The 14,780-nt window shown below is 40.5% G+C and overlaps 1 protein-coding gene across 2 annotated transcripts in view; it reads left to right on the top strand.

Moving 5' to 3' along the window:
- flt4 (fms related receptor tyrosine kinase 4) overlaps window positions 1-14,780 on the top strand; it is a 59,066-nt gene that overhangs the window by 30,989 nt on the left and 13,297 nt on the right. For both annotated transcript variants that reach the window (XM_051104420.1, XM_051104419.1), the window contains exons 10-14: window positions 617-782; window positions 7,374-7,500; window positions 8,181-8,289; window positions 11,443-11,784; window positions 13,040-13,186. In XM_051104420.1, coding sequence (XP_050960377.1) covers window positions 617-782; window positions 7,374-7,500; window positions 8,181-8,289; window positions 11,443-11,784; window positions 13,040-13,186 — 891 coding nt within the window. The remainder of the gene's footprint in view (window positions 1-616; window positions 783-7,373; window positions 7,501-8,180; window positions 8,290-11,442; window positions 11,785-13,039; window positions 13,187-14,780) is intronic.

The raw sequence follows: 14,780 nt of genomic DNA, 5'->3' as shown, positions 1-14,780 counted from the left end.
TCCCTCAACTTCAAAATCGTCCTATATCGCTGTTTTATCTTTTTTTGATAAGGGTGTTTAATCTTTTTTGCATGTTCACTTTGCAAAGACTGGGTCGGTACATCTGCAGCGATGTAGGATGATTTTGAAATGATTTTTGAAGTTGAGAGAAAAAATACAATTGGAGTTTTTCGACACACCCTAACTGTCTTGAGCCAGAATACACAGTTCAAGGACTGCAAGGCAAGATGAGCATTTAAGAATAAAAAGAATTTAAATTGTATTATCTTTATGAAAATAACTGATCGTTTTGCTGGATAAGACCCTTCTTTCTCGGCTGGGATCGTTTACAACCACATTTGGGATCGTTTGAAGCTGCATTTAAGCTGCATTTTGGAAGTTCAAACATGGGCACCATAGCAGTCCATTATATGGAGAAAAATCCTGAAATATTTTCCTCAAAAAATATAATTTCTTTACGACTGAAGAAAGAAAGACATGAACATTGTGGATGACAAGGGGGTGAGTACATTATTTGTAAATTGTTGTTCTGGAAGTGGACTTCTTTAACAAATGGAAACTTATTCTAAAGTGTTATAGTGATATTTGTCTTACATTTCTCGGTTTGCATGTGCAGTTCCTCCTCAGATCCATGAGAAAGAGGCAGCAACACCTACTAACCCGTACAGGAAGAGCAGTCGACAGACACTCACCTGCACTGCCACCGGCACTCCTCCAGCCACCATCACCTGGCAGTGGAGGCCGTGGAGCCCTTGCAGTCTCAATAGCACCCGCAGAACCCTGTAAGAAACCTCTGATTGCCAAGAATTCATGCTGTAAGGCTGAAAATGTATAGTACATTTGCATGTAGGCATTAGCAGACGTTTTAATCCAAAGTTGCGAGGGACTCCGAACATCTCATGTCTCAGGATACTGCTGGTCTGAAGGGATTGCGCTCCCAGTGTCAGCACTGGATTGATGAAAGTATTAGTTGATCTGGCGAAGCTGTCGAAATTACTATCGAATGTTAAACGCCAGTGCTTGTGGTTCACGTTGAGTTCAGAGTGGATAGTCTTTGTTCCTTTTGGCGAGGTGCCCACAGTCTCTTACTGGTCGGAGACGCTCTTTCCCGTGTTTTCAGAAGCCTTGTTTATTTTTTCTGCAGTAAAGGCTGAGCGGGCGGCGCGGTGGCAGCTTTTCTTCCTTGTTGACTGGAGATAAGGCAGCTGGGGAAGGTGGGGAGGTTAGGAGGGCGTTAGGGATATTTATAGTGTTCTGCTTGGAGAGCACAGTGTGAAGGACAGAGGTCTGTCGACTAAACAACAGGAAACATAGAGACAGAGGCATTTAAGCATCCTCTGGCCCTGAAAGTGGACACCTTGGATCTTCTCTGTGGTTCGAGTTGCTTCTAGAGACCGCGTTCGAAGGATTGTGCTATGGGAGACAGCTGAATCATTCAGACATGGCCAGAGAGAGCCGGGAGGCGAACTGCAATTCCCATCTGCTTTGACATTACTCCTACACACTCACAGCTGAGGCCTAGAGTCCCTGATCACATTCAAACCAGCACTCAGAGTGCATTATACATTTATCACCAGTTATTATTTTTTGATATTAGGTTGTGAGTTCCACTCTGAGGGTGTAGATATTCACACCATTCCAAATTTGACAGTTTTTAAAACATTATGTGGGTAATTCATAGCTGGCAAGATGGGGTTTTGGTAGAAGTTGGCTGTCTGCTTGATGTTAAAGGGTAGGTTCACAAATTTTTCTTTAAATAACCATTCTAATTCTATGAGAATAGCAAAGTCCACACCACAGCTATAACCTTAATTACACAGAGGAACAGTATTGTTAATAATACCGTACTAACGTTAACAAAATCGTAGAGGATTGTGAAGAGGTCAAGAGATGCTGCTTTTTAAGATACCTTCTTAAAACATGATTGCAAGTGTCCTTGGCAGAGGCAAGCCCAGAAAGCACTGCAATAATTTCAGTGAAAAAATTATCCAAGATGGCAAGACAAGTCAAAAGATATGTTTTAAATATTGTAATTTATTTCATTAAATTCAAGAAACGTATTGATATAAATAAAAAATAGTCTAATTAAAATCAAGCAATATGTTTTTATATTTAAGGGCTAGGTGATATGAGAATTTTTTTTCATATCAGTTGATATCGATAATTATTACAATAAATGTCAAATTTGTATTTCTTTCAAGTTAAAGGCAGATTTCGCTGCAATGTGATGGTTGTAAACACCAGATGGTTAATTGTGGTTTTAAACTATTCTTTATGGTCAGAACATGACAAACGCTTCACGTTTTTAAGTTCTTTATACTTTTCCAGTCCTTTTTCCTTAACAAAATTTATAAAAATAATACGAAAAAAATATTTTCTTAGTTCTACATGTTCTAATGAGTAATATTGTTTTTGAAATCAATAAACAAGTTTATGTTGCCTCATATTAATAATAATGTAACATTTTTTGTCTCTTAGAAATACACATTTGATAGTAGCTTGAGTTAGGATTCAGATGTACATTTATGTACATTATCAATATCAGTAATATCAGTAAAAAATTGTAGCAACCTCATTTTATATGTTAAAATTTAATTATTCTGACTGTTTGAGTTTTATTTTTTATTAACCACTGGTCTTCCATAGTAGCTAGCATACAGTTAGATCATTAAATTACAGTTAAAACCACAAATGTAGCACCTTAGTACCATGGTAAAAATGTAATATGGTTTCTATGAATTTGTATGAAAACCATAGTGTAAATACAATTAGTATAAATGCATAAACGCTATAGCTTAATCACAAAAAATACTGTAAATATATTCCATTACTCCTCCTTCAATACATTTAATACAGGTCTAATAACATAATAAAATTCAACACAAATACCCACATTTAAGACACAGTACCACAGTGCAGTTAGTGCAGCTACAGTAAATCTATGGTAAATGATGGCGATTTGTAGATTAAAAAGCCTTATGACTGTCTTGTGGCGCACAGTATTTCTCCTATTTGTCAGCGCTGTATCATCTGGTTATAAACCAAGTTATCTGTATTCTTCGTAACTTCAAGCACTTCACACTGGATCTCACAGCACTGTTTAGTAGTTGCGTGGCCTACTATCCACCCTAAATAGTATTAAAAATTATTATTATGTTATAGAATTTAAGATGGATACCATGCACAGGAAGGAAATTTATGTTGCATGGTAATTATCGGTATTGATTTATCGCCCAGTCCTATATGTTATAATTAATTTAATGTTTTGGTCACACTTTATTTTAAGGTCCAATTCTTGCTTTTAATAAATCATTAACTATGACTTTCACCTCAATAAACTCCTAATTTACTGATATTAACAGTTAGTAAGGTAGTTGTTAAGTTCAGGTATAGGGTAGGATTAGAAATGTAGAAAGTTCACGTAGAATATTTGCTTTATAAGTAGTAATAAACAGCCGATATATTAATAATAGACAGGCTAATAAGTTAATATTGATAAGTTAATAGTGAGAATTGTTCCCTATTGTCATGTGCCTGGTCTTTGTCTTCTGTATTCGTGTTTAAGGACTTTTATTTTGTAGTTTTTGTGTCTTATTGTTCCCTGCTTCCCTGTACCTCTGTTCCCTTGTTTGTTGCCATGGATCTTCATTGAACCACACCCACTCCCTCATCAGTTACCCCGGTTACCAATTAGATCATTACCTCACCCTGTGTATAAATAGTCCTTGTCTTTCCCCTGTATTTTGTCAGTTGTTAATGTCTGTGATGGTTGCTCCCTGTTCTTGCCTGGTTTCTCAGTGTTCCCCGTTCTGGATTATTGGTTGTTTTCCTTGGATGTTCAATAAACTCCTGCACATAGATCCTCGTCTCATCTCCGCTTCGTTACAGAACAACTGACCAACTATGGATCTAGCAGGAGTTTATCGCGACCCTCTGAGCACTCTTTGCTCAATTTTTCAAAACGGCCGACCGATCGAATATTATGTGGAGGAGTTCCTTTATTACAGCCAGCTAGTGCCTGGAGATGACACCAAAATAAAGGACTGTTTCTGGAGTGGACTCGATCCAGAGGTTAGTTTAAACTTACCGGATGAGGACCCCAGCTGGACCCTGTCACAGTATATAGACTTTGTTTTGCTGTTCTGTGAATCCCCTTTTTCTGTTAAGGAAGTAGAAAGGGTAATTCACAGCATGGTCGCCACTCCTGAGTCTCCTTGCAAGATGGCCGCCAGCCCAGACCCACTGCACAAGATGGCCGCCACGCCAGAGCCAGTCGCAAAGATGGCCGCCACGCCAGAGCCAGTCGCAAAGATGGCCGCCACGCCAGAGCCTGTCGCAAAGATGGCCGCCACGCCAGAGCCTGTCGCAAAGATGGCCGCCACGCCAGAGCCAGTCGCAAAGATGGCCGCCACGCCAGAGCCAGTCGCAAAGATGGCCGCCACGCCAGAGCCAGTCGCAAAGATGGCCGCCACGCCAGAGCCAGTCGCAAAGATGGCCGCCACGCCAGAGCCAGTCGCAAAGATGGCCGCCACGCCAGAGCCTGTCGCAAAGATGGCCGCCACGCCAGAGCCTGTCGCAAAGATGGCCGCCACGCCAGAGCCTGTCGCAAAGATGGCCGCCACGCCAGAGCCTGTCGCAAAGATGGCCGCCACGCCAGAGCCTGTCGCAAAGATGGCCGCCACGCCAGAGCCTGTCGCAAAGATGGCCGCCACGCCAGAGCCTGTCGCAAAGATGGCCGCCACGCCAGAGCCTGTCGCAAAGATGGCCGCCACGCCAGAGCCTGTCGCAAAGATGGCCGCCACGCCAAAGCCAGTCCACAAGATGGTCGCTGTCTCCAAGTCACGCCACATGATGACCCACGTGTTGGACTCACCCCTAATGGCTGTACGGACGGCTAAGATGGCGCTCCCTCTTGTTGCGGCAGCTACCCCTGATTCAAGTCAAGCTACAGGGCCGAGTCAAGCTACAGCAGCTGTTCCCCACGAGTCAAGCCAAGTCAATGTTGTTCCCGAGTCAAGCCATGTTGTTCCCGAGTCAAGCCATGTTGTTCCCGAGTCAAGCCATGTTGTTCCCGAGTCAAGCCATGTTGTTCCCGAGTCAAGCCATGTTGTTCCCGAGTCAAGCCACGTTACAGCAGATCTTCACAGGCCAAGTGACGTTATCGCTGCTGCCCTTCCCTTAATGGCAGTGGCCATGTGGTGTGTGTGGGCTACACACTGTGCTCCTGAGGTCACGCCTGTTCACAGGTCAGCCTCTGAGCTCTCGTCTGATCACAAGCCTGCACCAGAGCTCTCGTCTGGTCTCAAGTCTGCTCCAGAGGCCTTCCCCGTCGGAGAAGCTGCGCCAATGCCTCCAGAGGTGTCGGCGCCAGCCGTAGAACCTCTTACGGAGGGGGCGTTAACCACCAAACTCTCTGCTTCTCCCTTTTCCCTGTCTACATCCTCTGTCACTGTTCTCCCCAGGTCCCAGTCGATGACGCAGCCTCCTGTTCCGCCCCGGAGGGCTGCTCCGCCTCCTGTTCCGCCCGGAGGGCTGCTCCGCCTCCTGTTCCGCCCCGGAGGGCTGCTCCGCCTCCTGTTCCGCCCGGAGGGTTGCTCCGCCTCCTGTTCCGCCCTGGAGGGCTGCTGCGCCTTCTCCCTCTATTCTGTCTGCCTCCTCTGTCCCTGCTCTCCCCAGGTCCCAGAGCGTGATGCAGATTCCTGTTCCGCCCCGCAGGGCTGCTGCGCCTCCTGCTCCGCCTCCTGCTCCGCCTCCTGTTCCGCCTGGGAGGGCTGTTGTGCCTCCGGCTCTGCCCTTGGGGGCTCTAGTGTCGCTGGCTCTGCCTCCGGCTCCGACCTGGAGGGCTGTAGCGCCGTCTGTTCTGCCTCCGGCTCCGCCCTGGAGGGCTCTAGTGCCACCTGTTCTGCCTCCGGCTCCGCCCTGGAGGGCTCTAGTGCCACCTGTTCTGCCTCCGGCTCCGCCCTGGAGGGCTCTAGCGCCGCCTGCTCTGCCTCCGGCTCCACCCTGGAGGGCTCTAGTGCCACCTGCTCTGCCTCCGGCTCCGCCCTGGAGGGCTCCTGAGCCTCCTGCTCCGCCCTGCTGGGTACCGCCTGCTCCGCCGTGGAGGTCTTCTCTCATGATCTGGTGGTCCTCAGCTCCTCCCATCTGGCCGACTCCACCCTGGCCTCTTGCTCTGCTTCAGTCCCTTGTTTATCTCCCCTTACATGGACCTGGCCCTCCATCCCTTCCCCAGTTCTGCCTGAGCTCCTCCCCCTTCCTGGACTGGTATTTCTGTTTGGAGCGTCTGGAAGCCACTCTTTTGAGGGGGGGTTATGTCATGTGCCTGGTCTTTGTCTTCTGTATTCGTGTTTAAGGACTTTTATTTTGTAGTTTTTGTGTCTTATTGTTCCCTGCTTCCCTGTACCTCTGTTCCCTTGTTTGTTGCCATGGATCTTCATTGAACCACACCCACTCCCTCATCAGTTACCCCGGTTACCAATTAGATCATTACCTCACCCTGTGTATAAATAGTCCTTGTCTTTCCCCTGTATTTTGTCAGTTGTTAATGTCTGTGATGGTTGCTCCCTGTTCTTGCCTGGTTTCTCAGTGTTCCCTGTTCTGGATTATTTGTTGTTTTCCTTGGATGTTCAATAAACTCCTGCACATAGATCCTCGTCTCATCTCCGCTTCGTTACACCTATACTAAAGTGTTAACAAAGTTTTTTTTATACATTTAAAAAATAATATATTATATATATTGCCTTCTTGTCAAATAAGCACACATAAATTGGGTAAAAAATAATTGTTTAATTAGATTTAACTCTTTATATGAATACTTTTTACAAAATACATTTATGACATCTCTTGCCAATTTGGAAGATTCTATTATGTTTTTTCACTGAGCTTCTTGCAGTGTGTTATAGGATTGCCTTGTTTGTAAAGGATACATACAATGCTGGGATGATTCTAAGGGCCCTGGTCAGATTGGGAGCCCCCTGTAATGTGATTTTATTCGATTCCATTTTTAACCAAGCATTTGTGTCAGAATGTGATGTCTGAAGCCTTAAAATGGTTTTTAGGTGGACAGCTTATTAGGTTTTGCAACAGGCCCGTTGTGTTAATTCTTTTAAATAATTCAAAAGCTAACGGTGGAACGTTTGTCATTCCTTACTTAGCTCTCATCACACACAGGAAGGCAGACACATCTAAAAGCTCTTCCTGGTGTGGGAACTGTCAATGTGCGCATCCTGCATCTGATATTCCCGCTCTCCCTCCCTCTTTCTCTTTCACACACACACACATTTTAGGCAGTAATATTGTTATGGAGTTTATAAATGCAATGACTCTAATGTTTTGTCCACATGGTATTCATAGTTGTGTTTACATTTTCACAGGGCTCGAAGGGGTCAACGAGACAAGATTCCCATCTGTCAAAACTGGATAGATTTGGAACCTGAACATGCTGTCAATCCTATCGAGAGTATTGAAACTTTGACCGAGATGGTGGATGGGAAAGAAAAGGTTAATATCCTGTTTGAATTACTCTTATTTCCTAAAGATTTCCCATAAATGTCTGAACCAAATTTATGTGCCCGCAACCTGAACCCCGAGTGTTTTATGTGCCACCAGATATCCGAAACTTGACATCTAGGGTGAGGGAGGTGGTGGGGGTGAATGCGTTACAATTTCCACTTTCGAAATATTTAAACCCATCGTCCAGTTCTTGCTTCCTGGATGGAGTGGGAATAAACACACATTAACACAGCACTCTCTTCCTGTTTTCTGTCACACCTGTGAGGTCATTTCCTGTGTGTGACCCTGGGAACAGGAGTGGCAGGGGAAAGATACTAATACAGTATACAGCTTAAAGGGATAGTTCACCAAAAAGTAAAAAATCTGTCATTTATTTACTCTTACTGTGGTTCATTCTGAAACTCTTTCTTCCATTGAGAACAAAAAGAATTTGATCACCACAGACTTATTTTTCAAAACATCTTTTTTGTTCCACAGAAGGTAGTCTATACAATTTTGTAATACCATAAGTAGCTTAATTTTTGGGTGAATTCTTACTTTAACAATGTTTCTTCTTTCTTTTCTTTTCTTTTCTTTTCTTTTCTTTTCTTTTCTTTATTTCTTTCTTTTTTTCTGTGATCCAAATGAAAACAAGTCAGTCTTTGAAATGGTTTCTGTTGTTTCCACAGACTGTCAGCCATTTGGTTATTCAGAGCGCCAACGTGTCTGCTATGTACAAGTGCTCGGCAGAGAACAAAGTGGGAAGAGATGAACGATTGATCTATTTCTACGTGACCAGTGAGTTTCACCAACCCTTTTGTGCCAAACAAAGCTGTGTGGATCGTCAATAACATCACAATAGCTTATACTTGGAGTCACCATGAAATCAAAATTGCAGCATTTATTTTAAATGATGTGTCCGTGCATAATCTTTTTTTGCCCTACATTTTTTTCTTGTTCAAGATGCCGTTTTACTTGGATATACTTTACAACAGGGAAGAAAAGATGATCACATCTATTTAAAAAAAAAAATAACCCTAAGTATTTAACATACACTGTAAGAAATGTTTAATTTACTGTAAAACAAACAAATAAACAAACAAACAGCAGCTGTGGTTGCCAGAACTTTACTGTAACATATGGAAGCTAAATTTAAAGTTTTATAGATTGATAAATAACAGTAAAGAAACATGACTTGAAATAATGTTAATATACCAAATTACTAAAATCTACTACCTTTGTTATTATATATTGACAACCACATTAAAAAGATAGATGGTAAAAAGAAATGCTTAATGAATTAAAGGTAAATACTAATACTACAGTCATGTTCAGAATTATTGACACCCTTTGTAAATATGAACAAACAAGCCTGTGAAAACAAATCTGGATTGTTATTCCTTTTGATCTTTTATTCAAAACACTCACAAAAAAACTAACCTTTCATAGAAGTAAAACAGTTAAAGATGGAGGGAAAATCTCATTATGAAATGAAAGTTTTTCTCTAATACACAGTTAATGGGACCCTTTTATTCAATAGTTTTTGCAACCTCCTCTAGCTCTCCTCAAGATAACAGCTCTGTGTCTTCTCCGATAATGCCTGATGAGTTTGGAGAACACCTGACAAGAGATCAGAGATAAGAAATCATTTCTACATATAGAATCTCCTCTTAAGTTTTCTATAGAATCCAGGTCAGAAGCCATGGCAGAGCATTAATTTTGTGCTCAATGACACATTGTTTGTTGGTTTTGATGTTTGTTAGGATCATTGTCCATTTCTAACAGTGGTCAGGTCAGGTTTTGATTTTTTAAATCTGTTGACTCAACAGTTTCAGCTGTGATCTTTGGAGAGTCTCAAACTATCTCAAACCTTGCTTTGCTTTAAGACAAAATAGACACACATTCTCTTCCAGGTGGATTCATAACATTTCCAGTTGATTGGAAACTCTTCATTATTCCCCTGAAGGTGGAAATTGGAATTTTCAATACTTCAGCTCTTTTCTTACAGCCACTTTTTAATTTATGAAGCTCAACAATCTTTTGCTGCACATAAGAACTCTATGTTTTCTCCTAAAAATTGTAAATATGAATAGAAATATAATTTAAAGATATTTTACTCAGTTTTACCAGTAACTGTGGCCATTGTGTCTTAGAAAAAAACATTTATTTCATTTGCTGTGACCACCAAAGCAAATCTACAGTTGGCTAGATTTATGCCACTGGTTAGAATGGTCCACCTAAATATTAAAGGAGAAGTCCACTTCCAAAACAAAGATTCATATATAATGTACTCACCCCCTTGTCATCCAAGATGTTCTTGTCTTTCTTTCTTCAGTCGTAAAGAAATTATGTTTTTTGAGGAAAACATTGCAGGATTTTTCTCCATATAATGGACTGATATGGTGCCCCGAGTTTGAACTTCCAAAATGCTGTTTAAATGTGGCTTCAAACGATCCCAAATGCGGTTGTAAACGATTCTAGCCGAGGAAGAAGGGTCTTTTCTAGCATAAGGATCGGTTTATTTTCATAAAAATAATACAGTTTATATACTTTTTAATGTCAAACGCTCATCTTGTCTTACTCTGCCTGGACTGTTTTTTTCTGGTTCATTACAGTTAGGGTTTGTCGAAAAACTCCCATCTCATGTTCTCCCTCAACTTCAAAATTGTGCTATATCGCTGTTTTACCTTTTTTGTTAAGGGTGTTTGATCTTTTTTTGCATATTCACTTTGTAAAGACTGGGTCGGTACTTCAGCAGCGATGTAGGATGATTTTGAAATCATTTTTGAAGTTGAGGGAGAAAATACGATTGGAGTTTTTCAACATACTCTAACTGTCTTGAGCCAGAATACATAGAGTTCATGGAGAGTAAGGCAAGACAAGCGTTTGAGATTAAAAAAGTATTTAAATTGTATTTTTTTAATAAAAATAACCAGTCGTTTCACTAGATAAGACCCTTCTTCCTCGGCTGGGATCATTTACAACCACATTTGGGTTTGTTTGAAGCTGCTTGTTTTGGAAGTGGACTTCTCCATTAAGGGTTCAGACTGGGAACAGTCTAAATTAAGCCTCTTTTGCTTCTGTGGCTTAAACAGTGGAGAGATGAAGCCTTGAAGCATAACTGACTAAGTGGTAGAGGAATGCACTTTCTGAATATAGTCCAGTCTAGGGTGCAAGAAAATGTCTACGCAGGAAGAGGCAACTGAAAGAGCCTGCAACTCTTTTACTCTCTTAAGCAATATTAACGCCAGTAGCAGAACCATTTTTAGAGTCTGGACCAACACATGGTAACCCTTCAGGTCTGGAAATGTACTTTAAAACTAGAAGTACAGCTCTCAACTCCAGGCAATTTATTGTAATACAATTTTGTAAATGCATTATTCAAGGACAAATAGAAGGAAAAAGAAAATGAAGAGAGAAAAAAGTTTTTGAAAAGAGGAAAAAAATCTTAGGACTTCGAAGACATTATTTTCCCCCCAACTTAATTTCTCTTCCTTTTTTCATATTGTGGTTTATGGCTTCCATTCTTTAACTGGGTATGTGACCTAATTTATCAGAGATGACAAATAAGAAACACCCGTGGCAGGTGTTCATTCAACAGTAGGGCAGTTGCCACACACACACATACACATCAGTTTTACACATTTGTTTTATATTAAATACAGTAATACAATGCGGTGATTGAGATCTGGCATTAAAACTGAAAGCTTTACTTTTGCATGAAATCACACACATGCCAGCAACCAATGTGAACACAGAACAGCAATCACAGTACATATCCACTTAACAGGTTTTCACTTTAGCATTTTTGCGTTAAAATTATCTTTAAAAAATCTAAAATGATCATTTTTACAGTGTACAGACAGAGACATGAATACTTTAAATTGTGTGGTTTATCCAGGAGAAGTGTGCCACTATTTTTCTAATTATTCATGTTCATTTCCTATTCAGCTATCCCAGAAGGTTTCGGAATAGAGATGGAGCCCTCGGAGGATCCGCTTGAGCAGGACCTGGTACAGCTGAAGTGTAACGCAGATAATTACACCTATGAGAACCTGCGGTGGTATCGTCTGGACCCACAGGCTGTTCCTCAGGAGCTGGACTGCAAGAGTCTGTACCAGTACGCCGAGTCTCTGGGGGGGAAACTTTCGTTCCAGAACACCAGCAACAACTGGGTACTGGAGCTCACCATTACCAACATCCAGCTACAGGACGAGGGGAACTACGTGTGTGAGGTGCAGAACCGGCGCAGTGGGGAGAAACATTGCCACCGCAAGTACATCCCAGTCAAAGGTGAAGGTCATTCAATGATCAGTTTTGTTTTCTACAAGTCCAGGGACCTACTTCAAAACCTAGTGAGCAGTCCTGCTGTCAGCTTGCTGTTTGCTACATACATTTACATTTACACCTACCTCTTAGTAGTTACACACATGTATTATGCAGATACTTCTACTGGTGTGAGGGACATTCTACAGAATTGGTGCAAACTGCTGTCCTAGAACCGAAACAGTTTATGTTTTAGTCTATTGGCTGAGACTGATTTGAACTAAACCCATAAATTTATGAAATTTATGAAATATTCCTTTGTCCCTCTCTCTCATAGCAACAAGATGTGAGTAGATAAGTCTCATCATTTTTAGGTACATGTAAATGTGTTTAAAAGTCTGAAAAATCTGTGTGTAACTGTGGAATGTCACTACAGAACACCTTTTTTCTGCAATTAAGCGCACAATTTTGGGATTTATTCCATAACATTTATTTTTAATATGTGTTCAGAACTGTGCTAGCTAACCATGTGCTGATTAGCATCTTTGAGCTAGCTTCAAAAGTATGTAAAATTGTCACTACCAAAACAGTCACTACCGAATCATGTCATCGTTTCATGTTTCGGTAGTGACAAAAGGGAACACATAATCATCATATTTGGGAGATATAAACAAAATGTTACTACAGTTATGCAATTTTTGTATTTTAGTATGTTTTAGTAGTGTTTCGGTATTTTAACTTCGGTATGAGTTAAAATTCTGTAATGTGATGTGGTTGCTACCAAAGAAAAATTTTTACAAAGAAAAATTCTATTCAAAATACAACAAATCTTATAAAATACACTTGAAATATTGATAAATATTTAATTGTTATAGATTTACCTCTTAGAAAAAATTAATAAAATAGCAAAAAAATATATTTACTATCTAGATGTAAGCTAAATCTTTATAGGTCAATATAACCCCTCTAATTAAAATATTATTACTGTGTTTCGGTAGTGACAAATGTGGGGAAAAGAACAAATATTCCCAAATTTTCTGAAAATACAACATGAGAATTAACTGCATAATTACTAGAAATGTATACCATGGATATTATACCATTTGCGTACATATGATTTTGGAAAAAGACACTTTTTTTAAAGACATTTCTAACTGTGACTTTGGACCAGTTCTATAGAATGGCCCATGAATCACATGAGAGACTCTGATTCGTACACACGATTCCAATTGAGTTTGCCAAAACCAAAGGCCTGTTCTCTCTCTTCCTGTGTCTGTTCTAGCACTGGAGGCACCACGATACCGTAACAACCCCACCAATCAGACGGTGAATGTGAGCGAGTCGCTGCAGATGGAGTGCGATGTCGAGGGCACACCCTCTCCCCAGCTGTCCTGGTTTAAAGATAACCAACCCCTCCACCAGATATCAGGTTAGTCATTCATGGTTTTCCTTCAGCAGAATTATTAGGGGTGTTGGACCCACTTACATGTGTCTTTAACTACTATGTCTTAACATTTAAATTAATCATTATTTACAGTGTACTTACTGTTAAATTACATGTTCGTACATTTAATGAAATACCTGCCTGTACATCTGTGAAAAATAACTGTAACTGCATCTAAAATTACATTGTTATCCTACCCCTATGCCATAACCCACCCATTAACCTAACCATACCAGCCATATGTCCATTGCTCATGTACAACAGTTAAATAAAAAATTAATCCCCAAAAACGTTGAAGTCTTTTGTAAAGACCTGAATATCATAGAGATATTGATGGTGGGTTCTTTTGAATTGGGCCATAAGCAACCACCCACAAACAAATTATAACCCAGTGGTCACATTCATATTAACTTTTTTATTTAAGTTTTTTATTCAAAAATATAATGTAACATCACCAAATCAGCCTAAATATAATATATGCCAATTACCAACAAACTTATTTTATTAAATCAGCTAGAAATAGATGCACCACCCTACCATCCCAAACATATTACAGCTACATGGCAATGAACTAAACATTCAGAATACCCTAGCAACCGCATATCTATGACCTGGCGACCAATCAGGACACCACTGCAGCAACAATGTAAAAATCCAGTTTAATTTAACTCCTACTTTGAGTCTGACAGGATATGTAAAGTAATAGGTATAGCAAAAAGATATAACAGTGTCTGCTTTAAAATTACACCATATTCTTCAATTTGGTTTCCTTTCCATTTGATTTCCTCTTCATTTCTCTGCATGTTGTTCAGCCCCCTTCAAATTAGCATAAATGTGTTATTCCAAAACAGTTCCATTACAGATTACATTATACTCACCACAGCAATCCCCTCTAGCTTAGCACATTTGAATAGGAACACACTTATTCATGAGCACATACTAACACACACAAAATTGAATTCTGGTACTGGAAAAAGCACTCCATTCATGCTAATGTACTGGAGATCTGTTGAATGGAAGTTGTATGGGCCGCTGGACTGCAGTATGATTGAGTATATTGTGAATAGCAGGAACCAAAAAAAAAAAAAAGCAGTGCTGAAAATGTATGTGGGTTGGTTTCTAGTGGGCTGTAAGTGAATTCACATGCAGTGCATGTACAGTGCTGTTTGCTGATAGGTGTTATGGGGAGGATATTGTATCAGGAACAAACTGAGTTCAAGAGCTATTAGTAGAAGGTCGCTGTGTGACTGGAATGTGAGTTAAACATTTTTTTTTCTTTGCTCAGCTAATTCATTTCATAGCAAAGCTTTAGTTTTTTTAAATTGTGAAATCCAGTACGGTTCTGATTAAAATTTCATCACTGTAGCTATAGCAGGTATCTGATTATTATGTTATAAAAGGGAGCGTGGGCTGCATTTTCCTGCTGCAGTTAATGCTGCGATTTCAGTTAGTGTGTCATGGAAAAGGGGAAGAATCAGAATTCCTGTTTCTTACTCATTAGGGTTTTCAGTATATAAATGATTGATTTAGGCCATACAAAAAAAAAAAATCATACATTTTAGTGTTCAAACACCTTTTG

Source organism: Labeo rohita, unplaced genomic scaffold, assembly GCF_022985175.1.
Source record: "Labeo rohita strain BAU-BD-2019 unplaced genomic scaffold, IGBB_LRoh.1.0 scaffold_72, whole genome shotgun sequence".
In the NCBI taxonomy this organism is placed as follows: domain Eukaryota; kingdom Metazoa; phylum Chordata; class Actinopteri; order Cypriniformes; family Cyprinidae; genus Labeo; species Labeo rohita.
This window is presented reverse-complemented; position numbering and strand designations above follow the sequence as displayed.